At 52.6% G+C, this 27,749-nt stretch overlaps 2 protein-coding genes across 5 annotated transcripts; one reads left to right on the top strand and one right to left on the bottom strand.

The window, feature by feature from the left end:
* Positions 1-431: 431 nt before the first annotated feature.
* Positions 432-25,352, top strand: PANX2 (pannexin 2). 3 transcript variants are annotated; one of them, XR_012476349.1, is made up of 6 exons: positions 432-657; positions 9,274-10,731; positions 17,604-17,944; positions 19,609-19,662; positions 23,511-23,792; positions 23,915-25,352. XR_012476349.1 is itself a non-coding variant. In XM_074227215.1 (5 exons), exons 1-5 carry the CDS (start codon positions 432-434, stop codon positions 23,972-23,974), a joined length of 2,139 nt encoding a protein of 712 aa, XP_074083316.1. In that variant the 3' UTR covers positions 23,975-25,352. The 3 variants fall into 3 exon arrangements, 2 of the variants coding, with proteins under 2 accessions (XP_074083316.1, XP_074083317.1); XM_074227215.1 differs by lacking the exon at positions 23,511-23,792; XM_074227216.1 differs by having other exon boundaries at positions 23,511-25,352.
* Positions 23,041-26,274, bottom strand: LOC141515538 (tetraspanin-7-like). Of its 2 annotated transcripts, none has more exons than XM_074227218.1 (2): positions 25,145-26,274; positions 23,041-24,902 (listed from the first exon to the last, which is right to left on the bottom strand). In XM_074227218.1, the coding sequence occupies exon 1, from the start codon at positions 26,182-26,184 to the stop codon at positions 25,417-25,419; it is 768 nt and encodes a 255-aa protein (XP_074083319.1). In that variant the 5' UTR covers positions 26,185-26,274; the 3' UTR covers positions 23,041-24,902; positions 25,145-25,416. The 2 variants fall into 2 exon arrangements, with proteins under 2 accessions (XP_074083319.1, XP_074083318.1); XM_074227217.1 differs by having other exon boundaries at positions 23,043-24,105; positions 24,605-26,274.
* Positions 26,275-27,749: the final 1,475 nt, after the last annotated feature.

Below are 27,749 nucleotides of genomic sequence, written 5' to 3'. Positions count from 1 at the left end.
CCCCCGTGAGTGCGGGCGCCTCGGCGCTCCCCTCCCCCTCCCCTGCCCGCCGCCTGCGCAGCCCGGCAGCCCGCACGGGCCAGACGCTGCCAGCCGGGCCGCCCGCGCCGCAGAGCCCCGAGCCCGCGGGGAGGGCCGGGCCGGGGCCGGGGCCGGGGCCGGGGCCGGGGCCGGGGCGGGGCCGGGGCCGGGGCGGGGGCCGGGGCGGGGGCCGGGGCCGGGGCCGGGGCGGGGGCCGGGGCGGGGGCCGGGGCCGGGAGGGGGCGGCGGGGGCCGGGCGCGTGCGCGCCGCCGGGGGGGGGGGGGCCGGGGCTGCGGGGCCGCGCCCCCTCCCCGCTCCCGCGCTCCGGGCGGCCCGGGGCCGGGCCGGCGGGGGGGGCCGGGGGCCCGGGGGCCGGCGGGGGGCCCGGGCCGGGCCGCGGCGCCCCCCCATGCAGCAGCTGCTGGAGCAGCCGGCCGACATGGCGACGGCGCTGCTGGCGGGCGAGAAGCTGCGGGAGCTGATCCTGCCGGGCGCGCAGGACGACAAGGCCGGGGCCCTGGCCGCGCTGCTGCTGCAGCTCAAGCTGGAGCTGCCCTTCGACCGCGTGGTCACCATCGGCACCGTGCTGGTGCCCATCCTGCTCGTCACGCTCGTCTTCACCAAGAACTTCGCGGGTGAGCGGGGCGCGGGGGGCCGGGGCGGGGACCCCAGCACCCGGCCGCCAGCCTGGCCTCGCCGGGGCTCCAGTCCGACCGGGTTGGGGTCCGCCCGGGGCCCGGCTGGGCTGCGCGCGCGCGCGTGTGTGTGTGTGTGTGTGATGTATGCGGTGTGTGCATCTGTGTGCATGTGTGTGCATGTGTGTGCGTGTGTGTTCCACACCCGTTGCAGCCCCGGACCTGCACGGCTCAGAGCACAGAACATTCCGGGAGTCAGGAGGGAGCCCCGGCCCCGGGGCCAGGGAGGCCCCGGAGAGCCCTGCAGCCCAGCCTGCGCAGCTCGGCTTCACGGAGGGCAGCAAGCCTGGGCCGCCACCCGTGCCCGGGGGCACGGGAGCTGCAGGCCGAATGCAATGGCGGGGATTGGGAACCGGGCTCGCTTGGCTTGGCGGACGTAGGCTGGCACCAGAAGGGGAGCCATGCGGGACGGTGACCCGGGAACGGAGGCTGGAGGCCGGCTGCAAAGGGCTTCCGCCTCCAACACACAAGTTTGCAGTTTGTCCTAGGGAGCTCAGGGCAGCCTCTGTGGTTTTACGATAAAATATCAGCAACGAGTCCCAATGCCCCTCTTTCTTTTGAGAATGGCGCCATAGTGCCAACTGACAACAGGTGAAAATGCCAAGTTCCCGGCCTGGCATTGAAGACCATGCAGGGATCGGTCCGATCCGATCTTACCTTAGGCCGCTTCGCGGGCTCCACTCCACATCCCACCCAAACTGGCCTTCGTCAACCTTCTCCAACTCATTGATCTCCTTACCCTTGGCACAAGCTTTGCCCCCCGCCACGGACCACCCTTTCCTTATCTCAGTCCTCAGGATGCACTTCTTCTTTCACTGGTCCCCAGTTGTCATCTAGTTTGTGACATATTTGCTTTTTACATTGAGCTTGTCTTTTTTTGTCTCTCCCACCTTCCCCCCTCCCCCCATTTAAAAATGTGCACAGTCACACAAAGCAGATTTCTGACTTGGCCTGGTCCAAACAACAGTTTCATTCAAATCATTCCAATTTTCCCTAAAACCTTGCAATTTATCATTTCTTATGTCATCATTTTCTTTTTTCTTTTTTTTTTTTTTAAAGTTTTTTACAAGGCAAATGGGGCTAAGTGACTTGCCCAAGGTCACACAGCTAGGTCTTTATTAAGTGTCTGAGGCTGGATTTGACCTCAGATACTCCTGACTCCAGGGCCAGTGCTCTATTCACTGCGTCGCCTAGCCACCCCCATCATTTTCCATTCCATTCTTATACCACATTTTGTTCAGACGTTCCCTAATAAGTGAATGCGCCCTTAGATTTCTCTGTGTGTGCTATTACAAAAAGACCTGCTATAAATATTTTGTACTAAGGGTCCTTAATCTTCTTGATCTCTTTGAAGCAGAGGCCTAGTAGTGGTGTCCCTGAGTCACAGATGATGTACAATTTAGTGTTTGGGGATGGAATAGCTCCAAATTGCTTTGTATAGCTGGACCAATTCATTCACAGCTCCATCAGCAAGGCATTAGCATGCCTGTTTTTCTGTAGACTCTCCAAGATCTGTCATTTTCTTTTTTTTTTGTCTTCTTTGCCAATCTGATGGGTATAAAGTATAACTCCAGAGTTGCTTAAATTTTCATTTCCCTAATTATTAGTGACTTGGAACTTTTTACATGGCTATTTTTGTTTTTGATTTCTTCCTCCCTTTCTTCATATTCTCTGGTCACATATCAACCAGAGGATAACTATTAGTCTTATACATTAAAATCAGTGTTTTCTATCTCTCGAAAATAAGATCTTTATTAGAGAAACCTGCCACAAAGGGTTCTGTAAATTTTTTATAACAGAATACCCTTCTAATTTCAACCAGATTGATTATGTTTGTGCAAAACATTTTTTTCAATTTCATATAATTAGAATTGTCTATTTTGCCTTCTTGGATCTTCTTCATTTGGTCATCCATACATCTGTTAATTTCTTCCTTGCTCCTCTAATTTGATTACAATGTCACTCTGTATGACTGTGTCATTTGTTCATTAGGACCTTATCTTGACATGTTGGTCTAGGCCTCATTTCTGCCAGACTGCTTCATGAAATATTTTCCGATCCCCCAATTGTTGTCACCATCTCGGCTTCCTTTCCTCACCCTTACTCTCAGCTGCTCAGAGGCCTTTTTTGTCCCTCTGAGCTTCCAGACAACCTAGGAGACAGGGAGATGTTCCTACCTACCATCAGCAGATCCATCTTGCAGATGAGGAAAATGGTATCTCAGGGGGGGAAGTGAGTAGTCTCAAATCGTGCATCATTCGTAGAGGATGCTGAATGCATCCTTCACAGCAGTTGTCTGGCCTCCAGTGCGCTTCAATGAGAGGCAGCCCATTCCCCTTTGGGACAGCTCTGGGGGGGTAGAGCCCGAGGGAAGTCTGAGGGGGTCAAAAAGACAGAAAAGGACAGGGGAGTCTAGGGGAGACCAGCGAGTAGGGGAGGCAATCCAAAGCAGTCTGTTCCAATTTGGCCTTAATTACTAAGAGTCTTTCCTGACATTTTGGCAACTCCTTTGAGATGCCTGTAGTTCTTCTCTCTGGAGCCCAGCAGAACTTGTCTAATCCTTCTCCCAAGAGATCACCCTTTAATTACTGGAAGTCACTGAGCAGTCCCCACCCCCCTTCCTTATCCCCCATTTCAGTTCCTTCTGTTGATCCTGGGCTGGCTTGGTTTGGTCACTGATCCTTTCCACCCCTATTCTCTGCCCCAGCCCACTTCCTCTGGGCATGCCCTCTTTGCCGATGCCCTTCCTAAAACGTAGAATCTGGAAATGGATCCACTGCTTCTGATGGGTCTGATGGGGCAGCATCTCTCTTAAAGGGAGCTGGAGGTTGCATTTATTTGTTTACTGCCATGTCATTCTGCTGAACTTCATTGAACCTACAAGCCCCTAATGCTAGCCTAACCTGAGCTTCCTCTGCCTCCACCTAAGCTTGAAGACTCTCCCCTTATCTCTCTGTAGCATCTTTGTTTGATCTCTCACCTTCTTCAGCATGGTTTCCTTGACCACACTCTTCAGTCTGTGCTTTCAGTGAATTGAGTAGACTCAGGAGAGCTCAGCTCCCAAGCCATGACAAGGCAAACAGGCCAGAGGGAGACCACCTACTTACAGGTACTAGGCTCTGTGTCAGGATCTAGGAATAGAACAAGAAAGCCTTCCCAGCCCTCAGGAAACCTTTTCTGGCATCAAGGGAAGCACATGCTTCCAGTCAGTGAGTGCAAATTCTTGGGGAAACTGGGGGTACATGGTACAGCTGGAAGAGGAAGCTCTGGGGCTGACCCCCAGAGGAGCTTCAGCATTCTGAAGGAGGCTAGTGGAGGAGGGAAGGATTCCAGGCATGAGGGAGAGCACTATCTTTGCAGAGGTGAGAGAGGAGGTGTGTCCATTGTGTCTGAGGACTATCAAACCTGGATTGTAGGATGTGGGGTCCAGTTGTGCTGTGAGACTGGGAAACAGGCAGAAGATAGAATGTGAAGGACTTTGAATGCTGAACCAAGACTCTAGGCACCTGAGAGCTTATTGGGCAGGGGATGACAAGGCCAGACCTGGGCTTTAGGAGAATGGAGGATGAACCGGAGAGGGAGAGACTGGAGAAAGGGAGACCAACCAAGCAGGAGACATTTGCACAGTCCAGGAGGAAGTGAGGAGCCCCTGGGCTAAGACAATGGTTTACAAAGTGAGTGGAGAGAAGGGGAAGGATTGGAGAGATGTTGTGGAGGCTCAAAACAGAAAAATATGGCAAGTATTTGGATATGGAAAGGAAGAGAGAGGAAGGAACAAAGGACACCCAGATCATGAGCCTTGATGATTAAGAGGAGAATGCTCTCCTTGAGAGTAAATGGAAAATGGGGAAGAAGGAAAGGTTTGGGGGAGAGATGATACGGTCAGTTTTGGACCTATCAAATATAAGATGCCCATAGGACATCCATTCAGAGAGGTTCAAAAGAAGTTACTGGTATAAGAACAGAAGAGAAAGCAAAAAGAGGGCCCCAACCAGAGTGGCTGTGACCTCAGGAGGTGGGCCAGACTCAGGCCAATGAGACAGACAGAGGAGGAGGACCCCTGGTCTCAACAGAGCATTCTGCTCAGTGTTTGGGGCTGTAAACATTCAATTATTTAATGCTTTCTATTCTATTTCCACCATGTCTACTCCTGTAGAATAAGTCCTCCTATGGGGGCTGTGTCTCTCATCTTTTGGCTTTCTGCCCCCACCACCTGGTACGTTGTATTGCTCTTCAGTCATTTCAGTAAGGCCTGACTCTTCATGAACCCATTTGGGGTTTTCTTGGCAGAGATATTAGAGTGGTTTGCCATTTCCTTCTCCAGCTCATTTTAGAGATGAAGAAACTGAGGCAAACAGGGTGAAGAGACTTGTCCAGGGTCAATCACAATATGTGTGTATGAGTGTGTACAATTTGAACACAGGTCTTCCTGACTCCATGCCTGGCACTCCATCTTAGCTGCCTTAATAGTAGGCCATTAATAAATAAATGTTGCTGATTTGAATGTCACTTCCATTCTCCCCTTCATATCCATGCTCCCGTCTAATTCATACTTTTCTCTATCTCTTGTCTGGACTATTTGTAACACCTTTCCGGGAGCTTGTCAGGCCTTCAGTCTTTCCCCTCCAAACCCATCCTGGCCATGGTATCCATACATTCTGTCTAATGTGTATGTGCCTAATCATATTAGCCCTCCCTAATCTAGCTCTTAGAGTCAGAGCCCCCTCATCCAGCCTCTGGGCATCACTCTGTGCTGAGTCTCCTGACTCCCTCTTGCTATAAACTCCCTGAGGACAAGGCTGAGCACTCTGAAAGGGAAGGTTGGGATCTGGCATCATATGGTGATGTCTGTACACAATAGATCCTTTACCTCATCCTGTAGGGGCTCTCTCTATGCTTCCCCCTTGGTTCTACAGGCCCTCTCATCAGCTCCTTCTAGAGGCAAAGGACTTTAATGGCCTGGGTCTTTGGCCATCAGTATGGCGAAGAAGTTTAGCTTCAAGAAATCCTGCTGCTTCTGCTGACAGTCAGGGAGGGTCCAGGGTAGAGGTAGAGGGAAAGTGGGGTGAAGTTGGTGTATACCTCAGCTCCCCTTCTGACTGTCCCCAGCCTGTGTCTCCTCCTAGAGCACTACTTGGGAGGGGAGCTATGAACATTTGCCTTATAGGTTTGTCTCAGTCACCCAAGTGGGAGCACCTCAAGGGTGGCTCAGCCAGCCCTTCTTCCACTCAGCCAAGCCCAGCAAGGTAATGTTGGTTATCAAAAGTAGCTGAACAGTATCTCTTGGATTTCAAAGCCAAGCAGACAGTTTAGGAGATCAGCTTTTAGTTTTTGCCATATTGGGGCAGCTAGGTGGTGCAGTGGATGGAGTACCAGCCCTGGAGTCAGGAGTACCTGAGTTCAAATATGCCCTCAAACACTTAATAATTACCTAGCTGTGTGGCCTTGGGCAAGTCACTTAACCCCATTGCCTTAAATAATGGGGAAAAAAATTTTAAAAGTAGTTTTTGCCATATGTATTTGCTTCTCTTTGCCAGCTGGGTGCATATTTGAGAAGTGACTGTATTTAGAAGAGGAAGGTTCCCAGAGCAAATGGACAGAGTGAACCCACATTCCCCTTCTAGGGGCAGGGACCAGGTATCCCCATTTAGATTTGGGAGTCCTGAGCTGTTCTAAAGAGATGACCCTAAAGACTAAAGCTCAGTCCCTGCCCTTGTCTCCTTCCCCATTTTAGCCCGAGACAGTCAGAGGAGGTTTCTGAGTTGGAAGCAGGGATGTTCTGGCAAATGTTTAACAACCAGCTCTCCAGGAAAAAAATTTGCTCGTGACACACTTGTAAGTTTAATCTGTATCATTAAGATTTTTCTCTATCGCTTTAAGTTGAGACAGTCAGCAAAGTGATAAATCAAGGCCTGTTTTCTAATCTTTGAAGCATAAATGTTCACATTGAAAATTTAACAATCAATTTTGGGGAGCTAGAACAGGGTGACTCCAGCTCATCCTTGGTTGGAAGGCACCCGACACAATTTGTTCACGTTACAAATGAAGCAATTGAAGCTGAGAGAGTCTTGGCTGAGTCCCACAAGAAAGACAGAACTCGACCCCCAGATGTCTCAGCTTCCAGTGCGAGGCTCTGTCCATTATAGCAGTGTCTGAACTCCATGATACAGTAAGCTGACTCTTGCTCTCTAATCTTGGCTACATGGGCCATCAGTGAAACTCCTAGAGGTGTACTAAGAAAAGCAGAGGAGGACGAAGCGATCCAAAGTTAGGCAGGCGTAGTCCCACTTGGTTCTAAGTCTTATCTCTGCTCCTGGCTGCCTTCACATTCTGCCTCTAGCTAGACAGGACAGTCACCTGGCCAGGCCCATCTACCCCCATTTGGTTTGCAGGACCTTTTCTCCCCTATCCACCTGGTTCCAGTCTGGCTTCTGCCATTGACTTGGACAAGATCCTGAAGTTCCCTGAGCCTCAGTTTCTTCATCCTCCCTTAATAATGGTAGAAGCATAGATGCGTAGATCCAAAAGGGTTGTTAAAGGTTATCTTGTCCAGACTCTTCCCTACCAGTAAAATCATCCGTGCTACTTCTAGAAATGATCTTCAGTTCCTCTTTGGAGGCTTCCTGGGAGGGAGCCCACCATTTTGGGACTGTTCTCCCTCCTGTAAGGAAGATCTTCCATCAAGGTGAGATTTACCTCTTATCAATTTTCATCCACTCTTCTAAACTTGCTCACCAGGTCAACTGGAGCAAGACCCAGGCCTTTCTTACCTAGAAAGTTCTGTCCGTGTCCTCCCTGTGTCTTGATTGTCTGAATTCCTTCAGTCCAAACTCTTAGGACTTCACCATGCAATTGGAATATCTCTAGAATATTAGTGTCGCTTCTCAAAAGTAGTATCTTAACTGTGCCACATGTAGTATATCAGATATAGTCTGTTTGGGGTCAATTCTCTTCTGCAGGAATCTCTTAAGGTTTTCCAAGATCCTACTAGCTCTGCTGGCTGCCGTTTTATATTGGTCACTTGTTTGGCACCGACAGCTCTTTGGACCACCGAACCAGCCACCCTTTCCCCGTTCTATAACTATGAAGCTGATAGTTATTTTTTAATTTTATATTTTATATTCATCCTTATTCATTTTTATCAAGTCCAGTCTTCCAAATGATCAAGGCATTTTTTAATTCTGTCACCCAGTAAATGAAGCTATGCCTCTGAGATCTATGACATCTATAGACTCAGTAAGCATATCTTCCATCCCTTGATACAAATCATTGACCAAAAAAGATATATTTAATAGCACAAATCCAAGGACAGATCCCTGGGACACTCCACTGCAGACCTCCTCATGAGTTGACATCAGGTTTAACCTACTGAGCAGTAACGAATGCTCCTTATTATACCTCATTTACCCTATTTTTTTCATTTTGTCTACAATGATAACATGAAAGATTGTCTCAAGTATTTTGCTCACATCTCAGTTAACTCTAGCTGCAGCATTTCCCCATCTACTCATCCAGTAATCCTGCTTCCCACTGCAGATATTCATTAGCCATCCTTTTAATATTTTGCTCTAGTATTTTGTTCCAAATCAAAATCATGTTCTCCAGTTTATCATTTTCAGATTCCATCCTCTCTCCTTTCTTGAAAAGCAGGACATTTGCCTCTCTCCATTTCTTCAGCTCCTTCCCTTCTCAAGCTGTACAGTCCCTCAGACCATCTCACACAAAACTATCTGAGGCTCATAGGAGAAAGTAGCATGTGTCTCTAGAGCTGACCCTATGTCAAGGAAGGGTCATAGGCTTTGAAGGCCCAGGATCTGTGTCAAAATGATAGCTGTACTGCATAGGGTCAAAGGTGCCTGGGATGAGAACCGGAAAAGACCTTAGAGATCATCAAGCCCCCACTTCATTTTACAGATGTGCACATAGGCACTGACTCAAGGTCACACAGGTTCCAGTGTCCAAACTGGGGTTTGAACTCAGACCTTCTGGCTACAAATCCAGTGTCGTTTTCAATGTTTCTGCTATCTGTATAACCTGGAGCAGATCTCGCCACCTCTACAGGCCTCATGTCCTTCATCTATAAAATGAGTAGGTCAGACTCTAGGATCTCAGAGGTAACTTCCAACTTGATATCCTTGTTTTAGAAACTTCATGAATATGAGAAATTATTATTATTATTATTATTATTATTATTATCATTGGAGGACACTTCTGAGAATGGCCCTGGCTCATTTGTAGTTGATGTCATGTACCTTCCACAGAAGAAGCAGGGAAAGAATGGGAGGGCTTGCCAGTCCTTGTAGTGACTGGGCCACTTGGGGTTCCTCTTGTCTCTAGCTAAGTTTTTCCCTGGGCCAGCCTCTGAGTTCATCTAAAAATCCCTAAACTCCAGGGAAAGGTGGGGTAGAGATAATGGGAAATGATTTGTCCCCTTGTTGGCCATCAGTCCTATGTGAATCAGTCTGGTGCCCACCCTAATCTCTGGCCTCCCTTTGCCAGGAGCCCTCCCCATCCCTGCCATGACTCTGAGCCATGTCTCTCCTCTCTGCCCTCCAGAGGAACCCATCTACTGCTATACCCCTCACAACTTCACCCGGGACCAGGCCCTCTATGCACGTGGCTACTGCTGGACAGAGCTTAGGGACGCCCTGCCTGGGGTGGATGCCAGCCACTGGCCCTCCCTCTTCGAGCACAAGTTCCTGCCTTATGCCTTGCTGGCCTTTGCCGGTATCATGTATGTCCCTGCCCTGGGCTGGGAATTTCTGGCCTCCACCCGCCTCACCTCCGAGCTCAACTTCCTTCTCCAGGAGATCGATAACTGCTACCACCGGGCGGCCGAGGGCCGGGCCCCCAAGATTGAGAAGCAGATCCAGTCCAAGGGCCCGGGTATCACAGAGAAGGAGAAGCGCGAGATCATTGAGAATGCCGAGAAGGAGAAGAGTCCCGAGCAGAACCTCTTTGAGAAGTACCTAGAGCGCCGGGGCCGCAGCAACTTCCTGGCCAAACTCTACCTGGCCCGGCATGTGCTCATCCTGCTGCTGAGCGTCGTCCCCATCAGCTACCTGTGTACCTACTATGCCACACAGAAGCAGAACGAGTTCACGTGCGCACTGGGTGAGCCCCCCGATGGCCCTCGGGGCTCGGTGCGGGTCAGTTGCAAGCTGCCCTCCGTCCAACTGCAGAGGATCATCGCCGGCGTCGACATTGTCCTCCTCTGCTTCATGAACCTCATCATCCTCGTCAACCTCATCCACCTCTTCATCTTCCGCAAGAGCAATTTCATTTTTGACAAGCTGCACAAGGTGGGCATCCGGACCCGCCGCCAGTGGCGCCGCTCCCAGTTCTGCGACATCAACATCCTGGCCATGTTCTGCAACGAGAACCGTGACCACATCAAGTCGCTCAACCGGCTAGACTTTATCACCAACGAAAGCGACCTCATGTATGACAACGTGGTGCGGCAGCTGCTGGCGGCCCTGGCCCAGTCTAATCATGATGCCACCCCGACAGTCCGAGACTCGGGCATTCAGACGGTGGATCCCAGCACCAACCCTGCTGAGGGCGACTCAGGGGAGCCCCTGGTCATCAAGCGCCCCCGCAAGAAGATGAAGTGGATCCCCACCAGCAACCCCCTGCCCCAGCCCTTCAAGGAGCAACTGGCCATCATGAAGGTGGAGAATAACAAGGCAGACAAGCCCAAGCCTGTGAGGAGGAAGACGGCCACGGACACACTCATTGCACCCCTGCTGGATGCCCGAGCTGCTCACCACAAGGGGTCTGGGACTGGAGACCCGACTGCATCTGGCCCCTCCTCAGCCCCACCCTCTGCAAGCAGTGAGAAGAAGCACGCCAGGCATTTCTCCCTGGATGTCCATCCCTACATCCTCAGCAGCAAGAAGTCTAAACCAGAGCTTCCACCCATTGCTGCACTGCCCGCCTCCAAGAGCCAAGAGGGTTCCTTCCTCACCCAGGGCGAGGACTGCAGAGGGCCCCGCAGCATGGCACCTGCCAAAGGTAAGAGGGTGGAGCAGGGGGTAGGGCACGGGATGGGAGTGGGAAGGCAAGGAGAAGTAAGAGCACAAGTCATTATCAAAAAAACAAAAAACTTTAAGATGATAATCTAAAACATAAGAGAAGAATAATTCCCTCCTCACTCTGCCACTTGCAGAACATTGCCACGATTCTAGAAGTATCTTGGATCTGCCAGGAAAAACTAGTAGCCCTAAGGTTTGTGTGCTTTACCCAGGAGAGACCAGCACTCAAACTGAGCCACAGCCATCGGAAGGGTCTAAAACTATGGTTTAGCTAAAATCAGGTTATTACCTTGGAATTAGGGTTAGGATGACTTTCATTTAGTTTAACTTGATTTTCAACAGATGGACAGGAAAGGGTGGGCTGCTCAAGGGAGTTGCACTGACAGCAGCAAAAACCCAGGAAGGAGCACGATGCCCTTTGAGCACCGGCCAGTGATGCCACAGGCCTATGATGGGTGCCCCTCACGACCATCCTGGGCCTTGGAGGACGGGAAGTTTATAATCAATAACCTGCACACAAGGAGGCTGGGGAACAGAAACAGAGATGTGGGAGGAAAGCTTTCCATTCATAGGGGCCAATAAGCATTTTTACATGTTTCAGCTGTTTTGAGGGAGGAGCACCTCTGGATGGAAAGTTCATTGATGAAAGACAGAGTTTTCTTTGATGATAGTTGGCAAATAAGATAGAATCGCCCTTTTCCCTTCTATCAACCAAACAGTAATTCTAAAATCCCTCAGGGATCTTCAGTCACTTATTTGGGAATTCAGAACTCATTCAGTGTCACTGTCTCAGGGAGTGCCAACAGAATGGTTTAACCTGCAGATGATGGAAGAAGCAAGATGTAGAGAGAGAGAGAACATCTCCAATGTTTGACCAGGAGTCAAAACCAAAAAGAGAAAGGGAGAGGGAGGAGGCATTTAGGTGTCTAATTTCTGTAGAATCAAAACCACAGAGACCTTCCTTTCTTGGCATTAGAGCTCTTGAAAGACTTGGCTAATAACACAGTAAACATTTTTGTTTGTTTGTTTTTGCAAGGCAATGGGGTGGGAGGGAGGGTTAAGTGACTTGCCCAAGGTCACACAGCTAGGTAATAAGTATCTGAGGCCAGATTTGAACACAGGTCCTCTTGACTCCAGTGTTGGTGCTCTACCCACTGCACTACCCCCACACTCAGTAAACCTTGACTGAAGCAGGAGAGACACCTAAAGGTGATTCTTTGAAACATTCTCATTAGCAAACCCGTCTGTCAATAAGAATCAGTTAAACACCTATTCTTGCAAGCATACGGGAGAACTAAAACCTTAACCACCAGCCAATATGGTTTCTGCCAAGTTTGTGTTTCCGTTAATGGTGGGCAGTAGTTGTGTATGCACGATACACAAATGTGAATGTCTCTTAGAGGAGGAGATGAAAGGGTTAGGGGAATGTCCCTTTTACTTTTATTAAGGACAATGAAGTATTCCTTAAAATAAAGGAAGAAGAGTTCTAAAGGAATTTGAAAAAGGAAGATGGCCCCTGAGGGCCCTTTGAGTTCTGTTGGGTTAGGACCCTTTGATTCACTGGGAATCCTTACTTGCCCCAGGAGGGTGGCAGGTTGCTGCCCAAAGAAGGAAGGGAAGGACCAGGAAATACTTTTGGAGCAATTTAGCATAGAGGAGTATAGAACCAAAGAGGGTGAACCTTGATCCCAGAAGAAGAAGCTGTGATTGCCAAGCTCAGATTGATCATCTGAGTCCATGAGGGCCACCGGAAAGATCTCACCCAGGACTGGTCAGAAGAAGAAGAAACAAGTGTTGGTGTTTGGTTGGTGGTGCTTGGTGAGTCTTTGTTAATGGAATAGTCAAGAGACATGCTTCCTTCCCAGGGTATGCACCCTGGATAGAAGCCCTTCCTAAGGTTTGTCAAGCCTAGTGACCACTATGCATTCTTGGGGATTTATGTGGGGATAAATAATGCCCCCAGAAAGCATTGCTAGGAAAGATAAAATCCTGAGTGAGAAATCAAAGACCTTAGGGAGACAAGTAATGTTTTTCTTACTACTGCTGATTGAAGGCGGAAGCTTAATGAGAAAAAGTAGTCCACCATCAGAGAGTGAAATTTGGATTTCTGTAATATATTGGACTGATAAACTCTTGGCCAGGGGTAAAAAATATTTCATGAGGACCATTAAAATCAGTTTCTTTAGAGACATGCAGATTGAATCCAAAGGGTTTTAAATTAAAGATGGAAGGGGGGGGATCCATCCATATAGCTTTGCCAATCTGGAGACCAAAAAGACCAATGGCAACTGTTGGTGGAGAGAACAGTAACTCACTGAGGAATATCTCCAGGAAAAGAGCCATCACTAAATGCCCTTGACTGTAGGAGGTCCAGAGATCAGTGTCGAAAACTAGCAAGTGAACTGAAGAAGGAGAGAAAGTTGGCATCCAAAGAAGCTGTCAGATATGGGAGATCAGCCATGGCAGAAATATGGAAATAATGGAAGTATTCTGACTTCCAAAGAAAATGAACCAATGAAAGAAAAGATGGAGTAGGACGTACATGGAGAATATATTCATGGAAGGAGAGTTATAAAGTGGAGAAAGAAAAAGGAGAGAGAGTTTGTGAGAGGGAAGAGATCAGAAGTAATGTTGAGGTTGGCATACATCACAGACAACCTGGTCACAGTGAAGAAACAAACCAGGAAGTGAGCCAGAAGCCAGCATTCCCACTTGATAGAGAAGAGATGAGAGAACCCAAGTCTCTTTGACCAGTCTGGGGCTCCTGGGCTCACTTTGCCAAAAGCCACATTGCTAATTTCTCAATTTGACTTTAACCGTCATGGAATCTGGTAGAGGAAGTGACCAAGGGAAATTACTAGTCTAGAGCTAATTCCGACCGGAAGGATGAACTAGCTGGTACCGAAATAAAAGTGATGGGAACCTTAGAAGGGAACTTCCAGGTTCCAGTTGTTGATAGATGAGTAGGAGAAAGAAAGCTGCATCTGAGATTTTCAGAAAATGGATTTCAAAGGCTTTCTAGGAAAGATGGCTAGGAATTCCTGGCCAGGGAAGATGAGCTCAGGAGAATGTGATCTTCCTCTAAAAGCATGCCATTTGAACAATACAAACACAAAGGACTCTCATCAAGGATAAAGTGGGAGGGGCGGCTAGGTGGCACAGTGGATAGAGCACCGGCCCTGGAGTCAGGAGGACCTGAGTTCAAATCCAGCCTCAGACACTTAATAATAATGACCTAGCTGTGTGGCCTTGGGCAAGCCGCTTAACCCCATTTGCCTTGCAAAATCCTAAAAAAAAAAAAAACACACACACACACACACAACACAACACAAGAATAAAAGAGGAAGCTCCCTAAATTATCCAGCTTAGATGTAGGGAACTCACTGGCCGACTCAGATTTGAAAAAGGAAATGCAGAGAAAGTGGAAGAAGGGCAGGATTTAAGACAGAAACAAACAAACAAAAACAACAGGTTAAAGACCAGAAGAAGCTGAGGACAACAGAGAAAACCAGGACAACAGAGAGGGTTTTCTAGCATCAGGGACAAAAGAATGGAAGAAATAAGAACACTGCTCAAGGTAGATGGGGGCAATGGAGGAAAGGAAGAAATACTTAATTCTTTACTTCTGTTTTCTCTACAAAGAATGATTTTCTGATTGGGAACAGAAAAACAAAATTGATCAACTAAATTAAAATCCAAGATAAATGTGGAAATAGCAAGAGAGGAGAGATACAAAATGCCCTCAGAGAAGTCAAATTACCAGGCTAAACAGCTCTTGGTGATTTGTGGGAAAGTATGGAAAAGGGCAAAGGTTGTCCTAATATTAATAAAGGGGGAAAGATGGTTTCTTCAGATAAGTCAATGAACTTGACTTAGTTTCCATTCAGAATCCTAGAAAGGTACAGTTAAAGGAGTGGTAGGTCAGTTTAGAAAGGGGAACAGCAATCATTGAGGGCCTACCTTGTTTCCTCCAGAATAGGTCATGCCAGACTAACCTCGTTCCCTATTTTGACAGGGTTAATGGACTGGTCAATTAGAGAAATGCTCTAGGTAAACTTTAACGAGATTTCAGCAGAGCATTTAACCAAGACTCTCATGCCCTCCTTGGACAAGATGAAGAAATGCCGAGCTAAATGGGAGTGCAGTTAAATAGCTTCAGAATTTGTTGGATGCCTGAACCCAAAGAGTAGCCATGAATGAGCGGTGTTGAATGGAATCGTCCAGTGCAGTCTCCCAGGGAGCTCTGTACTTAATCATAGCCAATCTAAAGTCATACCCATGACTTTAATACAGGCATAGACTGTATGCATTCCAAATCTGGGAGGATGAAGATAGGGTCAGAAGTTTAATTTTTTGATGTGCTAGAATGATAGACTCAATTTAATAAAATGAAATTTAATAGACAGGTATAAAGTTAAGTATCTCAGCTGCCTATGTGCAGGACTGGTGAAATGGAGCCACCCAACATTTCTGCTGAAAAAGTCTGGGAGTTTTAATGAACTACAGGCTCACTATGCGATATGGTACCCCTGATACCCCAAATAAGGTGATCTTCATCTGCCCATAGGAGGCAATCAGTCCTGGTCTGACCATATCTAGAGTTTTGTATGGCCAGAACTCAGGACTCCATCAAGAGGGCCAGCAAACGGGGAGGCAATATGATCAAACCCAAAGAGAAATTGGCATTTATTGACTTAGAAAATCACAAATTATCTGTTGTTTTTGTTTATTTGTTAAACATTTCTCAATAACATTTTAACCTGGTTTAGACCCACTAGGGAATTTGGGGGGGGGCATATAGGACTTAAAGCCAAGAGTTGGACTGCTGTACCACAGATTATCTAGATAAGGGCAGTGGGGGGGGGGGGGGAGAAGGTCAGGGATCAATCAGGCTAAAAAAACATTGCTTTGAAAGCACTGGAAATGTTTATCTTAAAGAGAGGACTCAGGATTTGGTTCTCTTTTCCAGCATAGCAGTTTTCTAAGGCTTACAAAGCCCTTATAGACATGATCTCATTTGAGCCTCCTAATAACTTTATTAGGTAAGTACTCTGGCTATACTTATCCCCATTATATAGATGATAATACTGAGGCTTAGAAGAGGGAAAGGAGTTTCCTAGAATTAGACCACTAGTACGGATCTGAAATGGAATTCCAACCCATGTCTCTCCTGGCTCACACCCAGAATGCCTTCCCCTCAGAAAACTCTGATGCTGGGGAAAGATTGAAGGAAAAAGGAAAAGGGAATGGCAGAGGATGAGCTGGAGAGACGGTATCTTGGAAGCAATGAACACAAGATCGTTTTTAAAAGCTTAAGGGAAGAAACATTCCACAAAGCTTGCCTTGGCCACTACAAACTCTGATATAGAGTCCTGCCCTAAGGGAGTCCTCAGTCTGAAGGAGAGCCTCAGGCTGGAGGAGGGAAGCAGCTGGTGACCATATGTCCTTTATAGCCCAGCCAGATAGCACCAGGCCATTCTCATCACTCAATAGCCTGACCATGCTTCCAAGAACCAGCTTGGCTCTCTTCTTCTGCCACCTCAATGGATCCAGGCTAGTGAGGTTTGTGTCAAGTGTCCTTGCCGTCCTAGGATCATGGAACCCAAGGCTCTCTGCCCTTGGAGCACTGCTTAAGGCACCATCCATGAGTGTTTGGTTGTCTTGAGCCCCAGGCCCTACAAGAATGTATCCTTTGGGTCCTAGGTCATGTGTCATGCTTGAGCCCCATCAGAGACCCCATACTAAAATAGTTCTCCATTGTACTCTCGGAAGACCTTTGGCTGTTGACAGGCTGCTGCCATGGGAGATTTACAGGGGCTAGCCTTAAACCTTGCCTTTCTTCATGACTGCTCCAGATCCATTGTCCAGGCTAACCAGCTCCTCAACCCAGAAGACATCCCCAGACCCTTTGCCTTTGGCCCCATGCTTTTCACATTTCACAACTCTGTGACTCTTTCCTGGTCCATCACTAAGGCCCAAACAGGCCACGAGGATAACTCCTGGACCTTCCCGAACTCCCTGGTCTCTGGATCCCCTTCTGCCACTGCCACCATCTCCAAATATCCTTCAGGGCATCCACTTTCCCCATTTCTCTCATTACATAACTCAAAATCACCCAAGTTCTATAGTTCCATAAGAGGTGCCCTAAATATGCCACTGAGAGGTAAGTTTGGAGTGTGATCTTTCTAATCAGGGAGTCCCAAGTCATGGTATGGGGACACTTTGAGATCTCAGAGAAAATGACATATCACCTCCCCCCTCCAAATGCCACACTCTTATTCAGGATTTGCCCACTTGGGCCCTTGGGATCAACCTCCATAATCCATTCCATCATGCCAGCCTCATGAAGCCAATTAGGAAGCTCATGGCATGGCTAACTTTGGGTGTACAAAGAGGCAAGGTAATAGAATTTTAAGCTTGGACTTAGGGAGTCCTAGGTTCACATCCGACTTTTTGACCTTGAGCAATCATTAACTACCTTGTGTTCTAAGAGTGCCAGGGTAGAGAAGGCAAAACAGCAAGCTTCCTCTTGTCTAAAATGAAGGAAAGGCTTCTAAATCTGTGATCCCCACAAAAAAAAAAGAAAGAAAGAAAAAGTCAGACCAAATCAGAATTCCCATGTCTGGTGTGCCCTCAGTTTTGCAGAGCACTTCCCGCCCCCCAGCCCTGTGCAGGAGGAGTGGTGTGAGGAAAACTAATTCTGGTATGCACTTTTGGTCATAGGGAAATGGGGCGAGAAAATGTGGGTCCTAAAGGTGTAGCTGAGAGTATGTGAGGGGCTTGGAGGGGAGCTATCTATAGTCTGAAAGAAGATAGACAGTATGACACTGTTGTTTTTGATCCTGTTTTTAGATCCCCCAGGCCCAGAAAAAGAAATCCTCTACCCAGTGGAGCCATGCCGGGCCAGGCCCCCCCCTCCAGGATCCTTCCATACCTGTCCTCCTACCACAACTAATGGGGTCCCTGGACCCCCAACTAGCATCACCCCTGGCCTTGTGAAGCCTGAATCCATGGCTGTCTTGAGTCACAACTCTACCCACCCCCTGCTGCACATCAACACCTTGTATGAGGACCACCAGGCGGAGGAGGAAGAAGAGGCCCCGCCTCGAGCCTCCCCTGACATGGCTGACCTCATCACCATCCCCCCCCCAAAGCAGATTCTCATTGCCACCTTTGAGGAGCCCCGGACAGTTGTGAGTACTGTGGAATTTTAGAGACAGGCAACAAGGCTCTCATCCCCTGATACCCCCAGTACTCATAACCACTCCACCTCCAGCCCTGGGGCATCATCAGGACCTGCCCTTCTACCCCCTCCCAACCTGACAGGAAACCGGCCACTGCATGTCCTCACCTGAAGCACCAGACCCAAGCACGAGTTTCCCACTAGACCCACTGCCAGTATCCAGGAGCAACTAGGGATCCCCCTTCCCCCACACATCCTCAGTCACCCTCTGCCCCTGCTTAGCTGCTGCTGCCTTAGTTCCCTGACCTCCAGGGTCTGGGGACTAGGAAGCGGTCTGTCCGCAGCCACTGTGGTTCTCAACATGCACTTTAGTCAAGATTCCCCTCCCATCATGGTCAGTACCACCCGGAGCCACTTCCCAGGCCTTGCCTGACCCTGCCTGGCCAGCCTATGCTTCCTACAAGAGTCTCTAAGACCCTGGCCCAGCCCAAGCCACTTGTCACCTGTGCTTCCTGCAAACCACCAAGACTCATGGCCTCGCCCAGAAGGGCCTTCCCCATGGCCTCATGAACACCAGATATGCAATACAGTTCTGGGGACCAGTCTCCCCTTTGGGGGGGGGGGAATGGGGGGAGGACCACCAGGGAGGTGCTCAGGATTGGTCCTGTCCTCAGGTGGGCTTGGGACAAGGCCCAAAGGCCTCCCCCCAACCCCAAGAGGAGCAACATGTGGCCCTGGGAATGGCCAGATGAAGAGTTTATTTTTTTAATCTATTTTGTCATTAACCTAGGGTGCTGGGGTATTTATTCCAAGGATGGCTGTCTCTTCCCTGGGTATGGAAGGGTGGATGGAAGTTCATTTGGAGTGCGAATGGGGGGATCCGGAAGGGTGGGAACATTCAGAAGTTTCCCTGCCCTTCCTGGGCCCAGGATGGCTGTGGCAGCCCACCAGCTACCTTCAGCTGGGGGCTACCCCTACACGGTGCAGCGTTCCACCCAAAATCCTTCCCTCTCAGGAAGGTTCAGTCTTCCTCCTAAGGAATCGTACCCCACCACTCCCAGCTTTATCATCTTGGAGCCCTGACCTCCTTCAGGGCTCAGTACCTCCAGGATGATGGTCCCTCCCTCCCTCTCTCCCTCCCAGAGCTCAGGCCTCTTCCATAGTTCGAAGTCCCTTGATCAATTCCTCCTAGCCCCTTGGGCTCAGTGTCCTGCCTGGGGGCCAACCCCCCCCTGCGCACCCAGGGCCCCCCCTCAGTGTCCCCCAGGGGGCCCCCTCCCCCTTTCAATTGCACTTTCTCTTTACCACTGAACATCATGTGTTTTCATTTTGTTATTAATGCTGTAATAATTCAGTTTGGAAACTCAGAGCTGAGTTTTCACCAGAGTGAAAGGGGGGAGGAGGAGGAGGGGTGTGGAGAATGTACAAAATGTATTTTGCAATAATGGCCCATCCCGAGCCCTGCAGCCCCCCGGAGTCCCTGCCAGGCCCCCTCTGTGGGCTCTCCCAGATGGGGCAACCCAGGGCTGGGGGAGGGGAGGAGAGGGGGGGTGCCCTGGAGGGGGAACAAAGGCTCACCTGGCTCTAGCATCTATTACCTCAGACACGGCGACGGACAGCAGTGTTGAACAAAAATAGCACTAAATATATAAATAAATATTATTCTAACAACAGGTCCACATCGTGTCCTCAGCCGTCCTGCCCCGGAGAGACCAAGGATGGGACAAGGTGGGTCAGCCGGGCCGGGAAGCCCTCCAGGTTTGCCCACGCTGTTCCCCTTCCTCTCTTCAGTTATCATGTGTCCCCCGATCTCCTCAACTCAGACTACTAAGTGCGGTGGGGGCTTCAGAGAAGGGAGATTATTGATAAGTTGGGTGCTGGGGAGGGTGGGAAGGGAAAAAAAGAAGGAACCCAGGAGGGCTTCCTGGAAGTGGGGGGGGCCCAGAACTGGATCTGGAGAAATGGGTAAGAGTTCAATCAACGGGATTGTGAGAGACCAAAAGAAAACAAAACCAGAGGTCTTACTGGAGCCGCTCATCTGGCTCCCGGGCCTGGAAGGAAAGATGGATTTAGGGTCAGAGCCCCACCTAGTAGCTGTGTGACTTCATTAGCGGTTCTGAACCCCAGCTTCCTTATCTGCAAAATGGCAGTGATAACTAGCTTCCTGGGCTGCTTTGGGACTGTGGGTCATTACTATTCCTCTGGCCTGAGGGAGAATGATGGAAAGTGAGATCAGAGCCAGATTGTGGGAGGCCTTGAATGCTGAGCTAAGGGGATAGCTAGGTGGGAGGCCCTGGAGATTTCCGAGTGATGTGAGCAGATGTGCTGAAGCAGGGAGCCTGGGAGGACAGATCCCTTCAGAGAAGGGACAGGAGCCTGCCCCCTGTGTTGGGTGCCTGCCCTTGTGACACCTTCAGGGAGATTGCAGGGGGCAAGGCCAAAGCTAACTTGTAGTTAGCTGGGGCCCCGTATCTCCATCTGACAAACTCATTCCCATGTTCAGTGAGACCCTTGGATAGCCCAGCCCCTCTGCCAACACCTATAGGGACCAGGAAGGGGTCTCCCTTGCCTCTCAGAGGAGACTGGGGTGGAAGACCAGTGGTCCCTTATTGCATGACCACGGTCACAGAATCAAGAGCTGGAGGGATCCTTAAAATCATCAAATTCAGCATATTCCTTTTGTAATGGGGAAACTGAGAAGGGAAGATCCTGGCCCACAGGAAGGAAGCAGCCAAGCTGGACCCAGAATCCAGAGTTCCAGAGTCTTTCTGATACCAGGGTCCCCAGCTTTTCCACCGAGTGGGGCCACGAAACTATATCATCTTTGGACCCAGCCAGGAGGGAGAGCCGAGGGCTATCCTGGGCAGTGTGCTTGTTGGGAGGACAGGACCCTATACTTGCTGGGGGGCCATGACTTTGGTTAAATGGAGCACAGAGTTCCCTTCTGGATGGGGGAATCTGGGGTACATTGGCCTGGAAAGGAAGTTGGGCCAGATGAGGGGAGGACCTTCTGAACATCGGGCTCAGGAGTTTGGAATTTTCCATAGACAAATTTCTCTCCAGATGATTTCCAGACTCTCTGACTCAGAAACTGAAAACTTGGTAAGCCAGCATGGTGGCTCCTCCACTCCAAGCAGAGTCATTGCCAAGCTGTGGTGAGATCAGCTCACCTCGGGCACCTGGTGACAGACTCGCTACCCTCAGCTTTGCCAGGCTATGCCCAGCATTAACTGTGCTCAAAGCAATAGGTTTGGAGTCCTTCCGGAAGGAGGGGGAGGAACGTAGACCCTCTGGGCTTCCTGGCCCCCTCCTTTGCCCTTCCTCAAGGCAGGGACCCTGGACCCAAAGGGTAAGAGGGTCTAACATTTGCTTGTCCCCTAGGAGGGAGTGACAAACATGTCTAAGGAGGCTAGAAATCATTTTGCATAATCTGCTGTCAGTTTCTGTGTCACCCCCTCCCCTTTCCAGGACCCATCATGCATTGGCAACTGGAAGGGCCGAAGGGTCCCTGGTCAGCAGACCCAGAATAAGGCCAGGTCCTTAACTCTTCCTGACCCCCAGCACCCCCTTGCGGCTGCCTTCTCCCCCTCACCCCCTTGGGATGTCCAGGAGAGACGTCCTCCCTTTTCCCTTCGGGGTCTCCGGCATATTTCTCAGTTGCTTTGAGGACACAGAATGGAACTAGGAGAGAGGAATTCAGAGCCTGGCTATGTGACCCTGGACAGGTCTCTTCCCTTCTCTGTGCTTCTGTGTTCTCCTCTGTAAAACAAGAGGGTTGGGCCAGCCCATCCCTCAGGCCCGGCCTCCCTCTCAATCCCATGATTCCATGTAATGAGAACCAGCTCATCTTCCTCCTTCCTCCTCTTCTCACAATGATCTCCTTCAGGAGCCTAATCCTGGAGGCGCCTGCACCAGGAAGGAGTCTGTCTCAGGGGACCAGGGCCCTGGCAAGGCTGAGTCCATTGAGACTCACCCTGGCCCTGGCAGGGTCTGCTTAGGGCTCTGGTTTGAGGGAGAGTCACTGAGGCAAGCTAGGGAACTCAGCCCTGGCCTTCAGGGGCCAGACTTGCTCTTCCTCTCGGTCCCCATACTGCCAGCAAGGACGGTTTCATAAATGGGGTCTCCTGAGCTCTGAGATCCCCAGGCTCCATAGAGGGTTTCCTGCAGAGCCAAGGGGATCCCCACTGCTGTCCGTCTTCAGAGGGGCTTATGACGACAGTAGGGGAGATCTAGAGTTCCGGCACAGGTTGGACAGGTTTCTGAAGGTCTTCCCAGCTTGGAAATTTTGGGAGCACATTTCCTAGTGGAGACTGACCTCTGCCACCCCCGGCCACAGAAACTCCTTCGATCCCCTGGTCCACTGGGCCCCAGAAGGGGCAGCTATGCCAGACCTTTGTCCAGGCCCTCCCGCAGCACCCTGTGGGCCAACCCAGTGAGGTGGACAAGCCTTGATTTACCAGAAAAGAGGGTCTCCCTGGAACTGGGGGGGCGGGGAGAAAGACCAAATTCCCAGGGGAAAATCCCAGAAAAGCAGATCTTGAGTCCTATCAATCAACTGTCCAGAATCAGAACCTCAAAATGGGAAGGGGCCTCAGTGGTCACTAGAATATCCCCATGTGCTTGCCTAGATCCTCTCAAAGACCTCACCAGGAAGCTTGTGGTTCTCTTCTCCAAGTTAAATGTCCCCATCTCCTTGAGCTGGTCCTTTCCTCCTGTCTCCAGCTCCCCACTACATTCTCTTCTCTCCTCTGGTCTCCTATAGGGCAGTCTTTCCCAAAATGTGACAGACATGAACACAGAGTTCCACAGGGGGTGTGAGAGTTACTTTGCTCTCCTGGACTTTGTGCCTCTTTACGTGCCCAAGGCCATTTTGTCACATTGTGAACGCAGATGAAGCTTGTGGGCCACTCTAGCCCTCAGATCTTCCTCTCACACACTGTTATCGGGCACTCTCCCGGTCCTATCCTAGTAATAGACCAAATCTATTACTCAAGTCTCTTTAGTCTTTGTGTATCCTGGCTAACTCATCCACCATGTTAGTTAGCTCCCCCAGCTTTCTTTCATCTGTAAATCTGACCCAGATCTCACGCATGCCTTTCAAAGAGAATATTTGTAAAGGACCACAGTAGGTGCCATGAAATGTTAGCTTTTGTGATAATTATTTGTTTTATCCAACTCGGGGATAAAAATGTTTTGGGAGGTTTTTGTTTGTTTGTTTTTGCAGGGCAGTGGAGCTGACTTGCCCAGGGTCACACAGCTAGGTAATAACCAAGTGTCTGAGAATGGATTTGCACTTGGGTCCTTCTGACTCCAGGGTCAGTGCTCTATCCACTGCAACACCCAGCCACCCCACATTGACAAAATATGTTGACCAGTCAGTCATAGTCCCTCCAAAGTACTGTGGAACCTTTAATGACCAATCCTTGGGGGTCGCCATTCAACCAGGTTCCAATATACCTACATGATTCCCATCTCTCCATTTCATCCACAATGATATCAAAGAATCCCACAAGTATTTATTCTCCACCTAATGTATAAGCATTTATTAGGCACCTACTCTCTGATATGACACACAGGGCTTTGCTGAAATCTAAGGCTCCTGTGTCTATGGCATGCCAAGCTACTAGCCCTGTCAAAAAGAGAAGAGACACAGAGGAAGCTTCGTGGTGGGCTGCAGCGTGTTCCCCATCCCTGGAGGGCTTCCAGCTGAGGCTGCAGAGGAGAATGGACCAGATGACCTCAGAGGTCGCTGATTCAGTCGTGATAGATGGATTATCTTGAAGAATAGCCCCTTCCTGCTCCGAGGTTCTGGATAAAACCTGTCTCTGGCCTCAGGGAGCTCACAGTCTGACACACTGGTAAACTGAGGATGGAGGCAGGGTGCGATGAACAACAGTGCTTTAAGATGGAAGCAGCTCTTTCCTTAACATCATCTCATTTGAGCCTCCCACCAAGTAGTGATTATCAGCATTATCCCCAGTTTACAGGTAAAGAACCCAATGGAGAGCTGCCCTGCTCAGAGCTGGACCAGTGGTGCTGATCAGAGACCCAGACGCCAGAGGACAAGAAGGGGCTAGGAGGGCAGGTCAAACTCCATTAAGGGAGAGAGATGGACAGCAAATGTATGATCGCCATTTCACAGATGAGCAAACTGAGTTGTCCAAGGTCCCACTGGCAAGAAATAAGTAGGGTGGGATTTGAACCCAGGCTCCTGTTCCATCAGCCTTGTCCTGTCTGCTCCCAGGGGGCCAGAACCAGGAGCTGGGGTGGGGGTGGGGGGAGTTGCAGCTTGAAGCTTGCGGTCAGGGCCATTTCCTTCATGGGGATGGATGCCAGGGTTCCCAGCCTCTACGGCTACTACCCTACTGGAGAAACAGATCTCCCAGCTCCTAGCTGATAAGTAAAACAGAGTGAGGGAACCCTGGACTCAAGGAAAAGACCTGCATCTGAGTTCCAGTCCCAGCCTGCGAAATGTGGTGCAGAGATGCTAAAATCAGGAATTATGTAGCCGCCCTCTCCTGCCCGCTGTGCTGACCAGCCAGCTGAGAGCTCTTGGAGGAATAGGCCATGGGGGAACCTCCACACTGGCAGTATGGGGGAGCAAGCCATCAAGGGGAACCCCCACACTGGCAGTATGGGGGAGTAGATCATGGGGTAGCAGTTTCCATACCGGCGGTATAGGGGAGGCCAACAGGGGAGCACTTGCAATGTGGGGGTGCAGGCCCTCAGGGAAGCCTCCACGTTGGCAGTGTGAGGGAGTGGGCCATCAGGGGAGCTTTCACACTGGCAGGAAAGGGGGAGGCCAGAGGAAAGGGCTCCTCTGCCTCCTGAACACACGCTGCTGCCGGGGCACGGAGAGTTCCTGTTTGTGCCACTGAGACACTGCCTGGAGCCCAGAGCACGGGCCCCTTCTGGGGCAGGTGCCTGGAGGATCCGGGTCATCTCTCCAGCATCCGATGACTTGGCTACTAGGAGGGTGAGTGGGAGGTTGGAAGCTTTGTGCCCCCCACCCTCAAGGTCTTTCCCACCCGGAAGGAGGAGGAAGAGTCGGGCAGGGGTCTGGAGAGTGCCCCTGCCGTCAGAAAAGGAGGGAGGGTAAGGTTGGTGGAGGCATTCGCCAGCCCCGCCCTTCTCCCTGGGCCCCAGCCCTCTCCTCTCTTTTGCCCCCAGCTCTGACCACTGCCCTCAGATTGCACCCACAGCTCCTCACCAAGGGCCAGAGTGGGGGCAGGTCCCTCCAGTATCCTGCTGAGGGGGGCAGGCCTGGGTGGTTAGGCTCAGGGGGCTCCTCAGCCCACCCTGGTGGTGCGGGGCCAGAAGGGACCAAGGAGGGGGCCCCAGGGACCCCGACCCAGCTCGGGGCGGGGGTGGGGGGCCGTGCGGGGAGGGCGGCCTGGAGAAGGCCCAAGGCCAGAAGGGTCTAGAGAGCAGACAGAGCCGGGACTGGGGAGAGGGCTGCGATGGGGGTGGGGCGGGGGGGCCTCAGGGCTCAGCGGGGACAGCAGGGCTCGGGTTCTCCGGGGGGCCGCTCTTCGGGGTCTCTGCGGAGGCCTGGGCCCCAGGGGCCACGCGGGCAGCCAGGAGGCAGGCCAGGACGACCCCCACCACCTGCAGGGCGCCCAGGCCCAGCGCCGCCACCACGACGAAGGCCATGTTGTCCGCCACGAAGTCGCCGGCCTTGGGGAAGCAGCCGTCGGAGGCCACGGCCCCGGTGCCCTCCCGGCAGTCCGCCCGGCCTCGGCAGCAGCTGGGGGGCAGGGAGCCGTTGCCCCGCGCCCGGGGGCTCCGGGCCCAGGGCGAGTCCAGCCAGTCCCGGTAGGTGTCCACCCCGCAGCACCCCAGGCCCCACTGCAGGGCGTCCAGGCTGGCGTCGCCCCTGCCGCCCGCCCCGTAGCCCCACAGCGCCCGCCACAGGCCGGCGCGGAAGCCCTGGGCCAGCTCGCGCTGGTAGCACAGGCCGGACAGGCCGGCGGCCAGGCCGGCCCCCAGGGCGGCCAGCTGGATGGCCGCGGACGCCCGCAGCAGGCCCCGGTGCTCGGCCGCCGCGCCCCCGCCGGCCAGGCCCCCCCAGAGCAGCCCCGCGGCGCCGGCGGCAAGCAGGAGCGAGGGGGCGCTGGGGGCGCCCCGGGGGGACAGGGCCAGGTACGTGCCCAGGGCCATCTCGGCCCACAGCCCGAGGGTCAGCATGGTCAGGCCGGCCGCCCCGAAGACGAAGCTGAAGGCCAGCACCGAGAGCTTCAGCAGGGCCATGACCGCGGGGGGGCGCTCGGAGCCGCCTCTGCCCTCCCGGAGCCCTCGGGGAGAAGTGGAGGGGGCGTGGGGCCGGGGGCCGGAGGCAGCCAGTCCGGCCCGGGCCCGCCCCCCGCCCCCCCCCGCCGCCCCCCCGCCCCCCGCCCCCCCGCCCCCCCCGCCGGCCCTCCCCGCCCCCCGCCGGCCCTCCCCGCCCCCCGCCCCCCGCCCCACCTCCAGGGGCAGGGAAAGAGGCCCAGCTGCTTCTGCCCATCCCAGGGTGGAGGGGGCTTCCCACACATGCCAGTGGCCCCCCACGCCCTCCCGGGGTCACAGGGACAGGCGTGGCCACACCTGGGGAGGAGGGCGGCAGCACCCCCGCGGGCCGGGCTTCTTGGGGGCCTCATCCACGCGGTCAGATTTCGCGGTGCTTTTACCTTCCTCATAGACTCGAGGAGGCGTCCACGCATGACCACGTCCATTCGACGGATGGGGAAACCGAGTCAGGGAAGGCCCTTGGCCTGGGTCGGTCTTTGGGGCGCTCCTTGAACCCAGGACCTGGGAGGGAATTTCCCGAGAAGTTGGTGGCCGTCCGTCCGGAGCTTTCTGCATTCCCCAGAACCCCGGCCCCCTCCTCTTCTCCGCCCTCTCAGTCCTTTGGGGGGATGGGGGGGCCTGGGCCGGGGGGTGCAACAAGAGAGCCGGCCAGGTGGGGGCCTCCAATGACCTTGGGGGGGGGGCTGGGGGCAGCTAGGAGCCTCCGCCTCTGCCCCGGGGAGGGGAGTGACCCCGAGGAAGGCGCGCGGGTGGGGCCGGCTGCCTCGGTTTCCCCCTTTGTAAATAGTGTCCTGCTTGGAACCCGAAACCCGGCCCCCGGGGCGCCATGGGGGAGGGCAGGGCCCGGGTGGCCGCAGGGAGGGGCAGCGCCGAGTTCAAGTTCAGCCCCGGCCGGGCCGCCCGGCCGCCCCGGGCCCCGCCCCCGCCTCCCCCGCCCCTCTCCGCTCCCGGCCCCTTCTGCCGGGCCCCGCCCCTTCGCCCGGCCGGCCGGACGGCGTCAGCACGCATGCGCCCGGGCGCCGGGTGGCGCGCCGCCCCCCGGGAGTTGTAGTCCCCTCCCCGAGGTCCGGAGCGGCCGCCCGGGGAAGGACGCGAGGCCGGGACTCCCCTTCCCGGCGTGCCCCGCGGTCCCGCGCTCCCCCTTCCTTCCCGTGCGACCGACGGGAGCGAGCGAGCGAGCGGGGAGCCACGGAGGTGAGGGAGCGACGGGGCGGCCCGGGGGCCCGGGGGCCCGGGGAGCAGGCGGCGCGGGGGTCCCGCCGCCCTGGGAGCGCCCCCGGCCTGGGTCTGGGGAGCCCGCGGGGGAGGGGAGGGGAGCGGGGGCCCTCGGGGCGGGGCTGCCGGGGGGCCCTTGTCCTTCCCCTCCCCTCCCCCACTCTTCTCTCCTTCCTCCTCTCTTCCCCTCCCCGCCCCCACTCTGACCCCCCTACCCTCACTTCCTCCTCTCTTCCCCACCTCCCTGCTTCCCCTTCCTCCCCCCTCCCCTTTCCTCTCCCCTCCCCCACTCTTCTCCCCACTTCCTCTCCCCC

Source organism: Macrotis lagotis, chromosome 2, assembly GCF_037893015.1.
Source record: "Macrotis lagotis isolate mMagLag1 chromosome 2, bilby.v1.9.chrom.fasta, whole genome shotgun sequence".
NCBI classification, from domain to species: Eukaryota; Metazoa; Chordata; class Mammalia; order Peramelemorphia; family Peramelidae; genus Macrotis; species Macrotis lagotis.
Note: the sequence above shows the minus strand (reverse complement) of the source record. Positions and strands in the feature narration are given on the sequence as shown.